The sequence below is a fragment of the Geospiza fortis genome, unplaced genomic scaffold (assembly GCF_000277835.1).
Source record: "Geospiza fortis unplaced genomic scaffold, GeoFor_1.0 scaffold614, whole genome shotgun sequence".
NCBI classification, from domain to species: domain Eukaryota; kingdom Metazoa; phylum Chordata; class Aves; order Passeriformes; family Thraupidae; genus Geospiza; species Geospiza fortis.
Genome location: NW_005054488.1, coordinates 1,206,362 through 1,213,083, shown reverse-complemented (window position 1 = coordinate 1,213,083; position 6,722 = coordinate 1,206,362). Strand labels below are relative to the sequence as shown.

Sequence of the window (6,722 nt, the reverse complement as noted above, 5' to 3'; positions counted from 1 at the left end):
AGGAATAAAGAGGGAGAAAGCAGGCAGGTCTATAGCACAAGCCAAAGTCCAGCAGTCATGCTCAACACCAACTAAGCACACCTCCCATTGGACAGGAACAGATTTTTCATAGTTTAATCTGAACAAAAACTGAGATTTCACATCAGGTTCCAGTTGAGGATCTGATACAAACCCTGTCCTAGTCCAAGAGCCTTTTGTAGAGGTTTACCTGCAGTTTCTCCTCCAAAAGGTCACAGGTGTTGCACCCACAAAGCTACAGGGCACTGTGGCAGGCAGCTGGCTAAGAGCATCCAGCACAAGAACAGAGGCCAGAACTTGCTTGGTCTCCATTTTAAACTTCTCTAATTCCTCCAGAAATAGAGGAGAATCCTGTTTCACTAACCAAAGTGGTCACTAGTTAGATTTGTGGAGAAGTAGATTCCCTTTTTTCCTGAGCCAGGGTGTTTTCTGATCTTTGGGACCTCTTTCAACTCTTTCCTATCTAAAGACTTCTTAAGAGAGAAGAAAAGCAAGAAGATCTACAGACAATACTGAGCCATTTCCTTCTAATAGTTCAAGTCTTTTCAGCTGTAGTGTTAAAATATAAGACTTCACAATAAATCCAAGGAGCTGCTATCATATAGAAACCATCAAAAGCTACAAATTAGAGCTATAAAGGTGAAAAGATATGTACATTACCTATTGGAATAGAAAAATACCTGAAAACTGACATTGAAATGCATAACAAGTCCCTACTATACAGAGAACAGCTGCAGAAAAAATAATATAGAATGTCTAAAGTTTAAATGAAAGAATTAATTTTATGGATGCCTGCAGTGGGACAGAAGACAATACTCTCTCTCAAATTAGAAAATATCACAAGTAGAAGGCCTTCCTCTAGTGTCAAAGGATCTTTCCCAAAAACTAAAGTGTTTGAACAAAGAAAAGCCTTTTGGGATGGATGCCTCGTGGGATGAGAAGCAATTTGGCACAGAGCTAGGAACTCGTGTGGTGGAAACCTTCACCCTGCACCCAAGCAAGAAAGCACTCAGTAATCCCACAGTCAAGGGAAACCACCTGAAGGATTCCCCAGAAAGGAGCAGATGGCTAGAGTGAGTCTTGAACTTTCCCCTCAGATCTTTATACATTAGAAAGAAAAATCTAACTCCAGCCAGCTGGCTCTGGAGGTAAAGGAGCAAAAAATATCTGTAGGATGTTCTTAAAAATACTATTCTTAATAGCAGAGTAAACCAAATTTCACATTCAGTAATTCAGTGTTGCAAAGCTTCAGGCTTATGACATTCACATTTCTTAAAGCTTTAACTCATCTCTTCTGAAAGGCTTCCACTGAATTCCATTTCAAATGTAATGCCTGAAGGATTTACATCCCTTCCATGTTTCTCATCTAAAGTTGCAACTGTGGACTCTGAAGCATTTATCAAAAAAACCAATGAGCCTGCAGAAAGAGCCCCCTTTCACTTGCATAAACAAGATCTTTTTGATCACAGAATCATCACCTCTGTTCCTTCAAAAGAAGGGGAAGAAGAGCAAAGGCAGAGAGGGTCTCTCCAGGCCAAAGATTCCTGTGCTCTGACAGAGCAGAACCAACTCCTGCCTTGATCCCAGGTCACTTGGCACCCAGACATGGGGAGTTTGGAACATGGAATAGCTCAGGAGTCCTAGGAACACCAACGTCCCATTTGATCCTTGCTCAAGCCTGCTCTGTGGTTAGCAATTTCTCCATGTATCAGCTGCTGTTTGAAACACGTTTTTAATACAGGAAAATGCTCAAAGAGCATCCAGTGTAATAAAAGGGTAAGAATGTTTTTTCAGTGTGACTCTAAATTCAGATCAACACAAACCAGGCATAAATCCAACTTTCTGCTTACCATTTAACCTCTACTTTTTATCAGAGGAGCCATTAAAAATGGACTCTTAAGGTTTTGTTCTGATTTTTGCCATTACCTAATTTTTGCAGGACAGTATTTGAGTATACTTCTGAATACCAGAGGAAATGCTAAAATACAGAGAGGCACTTCTTTCAAATACATGCAGAGATATGGAGGCTTTTAAAAGCAGATCTTGTAAGCAATCCCAGTATGATGGTTCAGGGTTTGGTGTGGGGTGTTTTTGAGATAATTACTTACTAGAAAGCTGCAGTGAGTTAAAGTAGATTTTTTTACCTGATTGAAAATATCTCCTCGAACAACTTCACAATCAACTTTGTATTTACAGATCAGGCAGGAAGCTGTTGCAAAGGAACCTGAGGGGAAAAACCCAAATGGTAGCATCAGGATTTTCAGTCATTCAGATTTGGTCTTATGCCCCAGCTGTTCTGACAAAAAGGCTGTTATGTTGCTGTGCTACAGAAAACAGGCATTAAAAAAAGGTAATGTAAAATTAAGAGGAGATCCTTGTAATACTGGAAGTTGTTGTTGTTCTAGGTGTTAGTCAGCAGAAATCTTGTTTTAGGAGTAGCCATATACCACATGCATGTCAACACAAATGATTCTGTGTCCTCTCATTCCCCTGAGCTGTGCAAGCACAGACAAGGAGCAGAGAACAGAAAGTGCCCTTCTTGTTACACAGCAGTGGTGCTGCACAGCACCAGCAGCACAGGAACCCACAGCAACTCCACACACAGAGCACACAATAACTGAGGAAATGCATTAGGAAAGACAATATGCTTTCAGGGCATTGTATCTGGGTAAGACAAAGAGAGTGAAAGCACAGAAAAACCTGGAGCAGATCATTTATGAGCAACTGGCAGCTCAGCTCTGCTGATCACTGCAGGCCTGCAAACAGCACAGCTTCTGAAACCTTGCTCAGCACTGCAGCTCCCCAGAGCAAGGGGTTCCAAGGACTATGGGAGGTGTGACAGTCATTGGCTCATTCTAATTAGCTGATTGTAACAATTCAGAGTACAGCACATTAGGGATGTCTGTCAGGCTCACAGACCCAACTCAGAGGCATCTGCTGCACTTCTCTGCAACTCCATGATGTGAATTGTTGCTCACCAGCAGAAGTTTGGTGCCCAGGCATGAGCCATTCCCAGGCCACAGCCTCTGCTCACTCAGCTCCAGCAATGGCAAGGAATACAATCTAATTCCAGATGCATGGGTTGAATGCAAGAGCCATTTTAAATACAGCAGAATGCATCTCAGACACCAGAGTTTCATAGGAGGAACTGTACTGTAGGTGTGCAGTGACAGATGGGGCTGAAGGTTCACATAAGAACTCCCCAAATCACCGCAAGGTTCTTCTTTAACTGCTCATGGTTAACTTGCCATTGCCCCAGCCACAGGAAAAAGTAGAATAAGTACAGCAGTGTGAACCCCCACAGAAAAGTTTTGGTTTCCCTCCAGCCACCATCATTAGGCAACAACCATTTGTTAAAGAGCAGCAGTTGTAGGTCAGATACAACTTGATGGGCTCAAACCAACCTTTGCTAATTTCCAAAGGCCTCAAAATCTCCAAGTGCAAATGCTTTTAAAGCATCTGTGTCATTCAGAATCACCTTATACAGGACAGACACTAAGTATGGTCTGTGATCCATCCCTGCAGTGTGCAACTGGAAAAATGGGGAGCTTGAGCACAGCAGTGATGTGCAAAAACCCAGCCAGCTAAGAGGTTTGTGATAAATGCCTCAGATGAAATGCCAGCCAAAAGAAAACGTGTGACACACTGAGCACAGATGGAAACCAGCCCTGGGGCTGGGAGCTGAGTGGCAGAGCTGCTGTGTGCTGCCTGGGCCCCGTTCAGAGCACTGTGCTTGCTGTGCCTGGAGAATCCAACCCCACGGACCTGCAATCCAACCCCACGGACCTGCAGTCCAACCCCACATACCTATAGGTATGGAAACCACGAGAGTCTGGCCCCTGGCAAAGGTGCAATTAGATGGATGGGCCTTACAGACATGCCAGTGCCGCTTTTAGATGATTTATGTGTCTGAAGTTTACTAAGTGATCCAAACATGCACTTAAGAACTAATTTTCTGAATACTTTTCTTGAAAATTAATCCTTGGACTTTCAGCTTGACATATGCAAGTCCTTGGAAATGGAAAGTGTATCAAGCAATTAAAGCAATTCCACTTAATTAGGCCTCATAATTACAGAATCTGTATGACACTGAAGGTGTAACAAGATGATCTTCAGTTCAACTAAACTGATGATTAATCCTCAATGTTTTATACATGAGGTGGAGTCGCTGAAGTGTCAGGATATTTTCAGATTTCAGTGGAATATATCTAAATAAAGAGTCAGATAACACCCAGACTCTCATTCCACAGGAGGAATGGGATGGGCAGTGAGAGGGACCTATGGCAAGACTGGTTTCCATGTCATGTCACACAGATCAAGAAGCACCAAATGCATTTTAGACGTTACAGTCTAAGCTTGTGTCAACAGGGTGTGGATCTTCACTGATACACAGACCCTTCATCAAGCTCAGTTCCTGAAAGGAGTTATTTCTACTTGAAACACTACTGATTTAAATATGTAAGCTGTCTAAAACAAAGCTTCAGCATTTAAAAATCAGACTATTTGTTGGCAAGAGACAGGAATTCAAGGAAAGAAAGTTTAATTCCAACAGCGATTACCCTGCCACATGCACCAGTAAGAATTCCCACAGGGAAAATAAGTGAAACTAAACACACTAACCATGGCACTGGATTATCCTTTGGATCCCTGCCACCTGCTCCAGTGTGTCAATGTTCTGAGTGTAGTTGCGAAGGAGTTTTCCTTCTTTATCCATCAAAGCGATGAACTTGTGACAGAGAGATGGCTGGAACTGTCCTGGGTAGATTTCCTGGGGAATTCAGAAGCACATTAGACACTGCAAGTGGATGCAGAGTTTACCTGAGCTGGGCACTGTCCCAGCCATGCCAGAGCCCTTCCCCTGTCCCTCCCTGTGCCCTTGGCCACTGCCCTGGATCCAGCTCCCCTTCCCAGTGCTCAGCTCCTCAGCCTGGCAGCAGGAACTGCTCCCTGCAAGCTGGGACTTTGCTTCTACACAGCAGAAAAGCAATGTTCACATCTTTTTCTGGTTTTGAGAATGATGAACTAGGAAAGCTTTCTCTCCTTTGTTAAGTATCAAGTGACCTCAGTATTTGTTACTAGAAACATGTATTCTGATGGACAGAAAAGGAGGAGGAGAAGTGAAAAAGCAGAGAAGTAAAAAGCATCAGCTAAATTAGATTTGGACTTTTCTGGTAAAAGCTGCGTGTAGACAGGTTTCAAGTAAGTTGATTTTTCTGTTTGCTGTGGTGTTTTTTGGTTTGGGGTGGGATTTTGTTTGTGGGGTGGTGTTTTTTTAATATTAAAACCCAAAGGAACTGAGTATACTAATGAGCATCAAAATTTGTTAGTATCTGGATAGGAGGCTTTCAGAGAAAGCCAAGCAGAAAAAGAATGCATTGGGTTTTCTTTTCCAGTCTTTGTAACTGGACAGACCAGTAGCTTGAATTGTGAGCAAATGGAAGAAAGGATGAGCACAACCAGTGGTGGTTGATTTTCACAAGTCCTTACTGGTCCTGTAGAAATTCTTATGTCTTGGGCTTGATTTTTTTTTGGTCCCAAGGAAACTGAAGACTAAATGCAATTGTGTTTGGGGTTTTTTGGTTTTTGGGGTTTTTTTGTTTGTTTGTTTTTGTTTTGTTGGTGTTTTTTTGGGGGGTTTTTGGGGTTGGGGGTTTTTTTGTTTGTTTTTGGTTTTGTTTTTTTTTGTTTTTTTGTTTTTTTTTGTTTCTCCATATGTCTACAGTTTTCTACAATTCCTTCTTGTCTAAGAGACAAAATTGCTGCTTTTGATACTGTTTAATATCACTGAGATATTTTCAACCATCTGAAATGGTTGTTTAAATCATGAACTTACAACAGGAACAGCAAAATAAGTTTTACAAAGAGAGAGAATGTTGCTGAACAGTTTCTAGTTTGTATCTGAGTTATGCATTTTAATATTGTCATCTGCCTTTACCGACCATGACAAGAACTGTTGGCAAACCATACCTTTGCAAACTTAAAGAACGGCCTGGGGTCCTTTCTGAAGTATTCTATATCAAACATTGCTTGAGGATCTGGAAGGTCTGGGAAGTCCACAGCAAGGCGTGCATAGATGCCATCTCTGGATCTAAAGTCAGGTATTCCACAAGACACTGACACCTGAAATATATTTTTGCAATCTGAAATAAGTGAAACTACATATTGGACCATAAAGTGTTGCTCTGGGAAACCACATTTCTGTATGCTCAGTGCTCAGAAACATTAAGAACAAAACCAGTTTGGGTTCTCTGTATTTATTTTTCTTTTCTTTTTCTTTTTTTTTGGTCCAATACAAAAATTCTCAAATCACAATCACAAGAAACAGCATAGAAACAAAATTTGACAAGTGGACAAAAATCCCTTTAGTACAGTCTGCACAGGAAGTAACAGGATACCAGAACTTGCTTTTACCACTGGAAGTTTTGTAAGATGTGAACAAAAATTTAGAGCATTATTGCATTAAATTTAATTATTAATTGTTCACTGATCTGCCAACTCAGGCTTAGATATGGTAGTTGATATTTTAAATTTTTTTTACATGCTAACACAGTAACAGAATAGTCTTGCTTTTAAAAAATATATATTCTTACTTCTGAAGAATAAACCCCTTTTGATAAGGTGTTTATTGATAAACATTGCTAATCAAAGCATTGTAGTAGTCAATAAGGACTGAAACCATTGTCTCAGACTACCCCAAAATAGCA

The 6,722-nt window shown here is 41.1% G+C and overlaps 1 protein-coding gene across 1 annotated transcript in view; it reads right to left on the bottom strand.

Moving 5' to 3' along the window:
• The window catches only part of SIRT1 (sirtuin 1), a 13,793-nt gene that overhangs the window by 5,128 nt on the left and 1,943 nt on the right, over window positions 1-6,722 (bottom strand). Inside the window, exons 3-5 of the mRNA XM_014310130.2 lie at window positions 5,986-6,138; window positions 4,639-4,786; window positions 2,163-2,242 (exon numbers count right to left, since the gene is read on the bottom strand). Coding sequence (XP_014165605.1) covers window positions 2,163-2,242; window positions 4,639-4,786; window positions 5,986-6,138 — 381 coding nt within the window. The remainder of the gene's footprint in view (window positions 1-2,162; window positions 2,243-4,638; window positions 4,787-5,985; window positions 6,139-6,722) is intronic.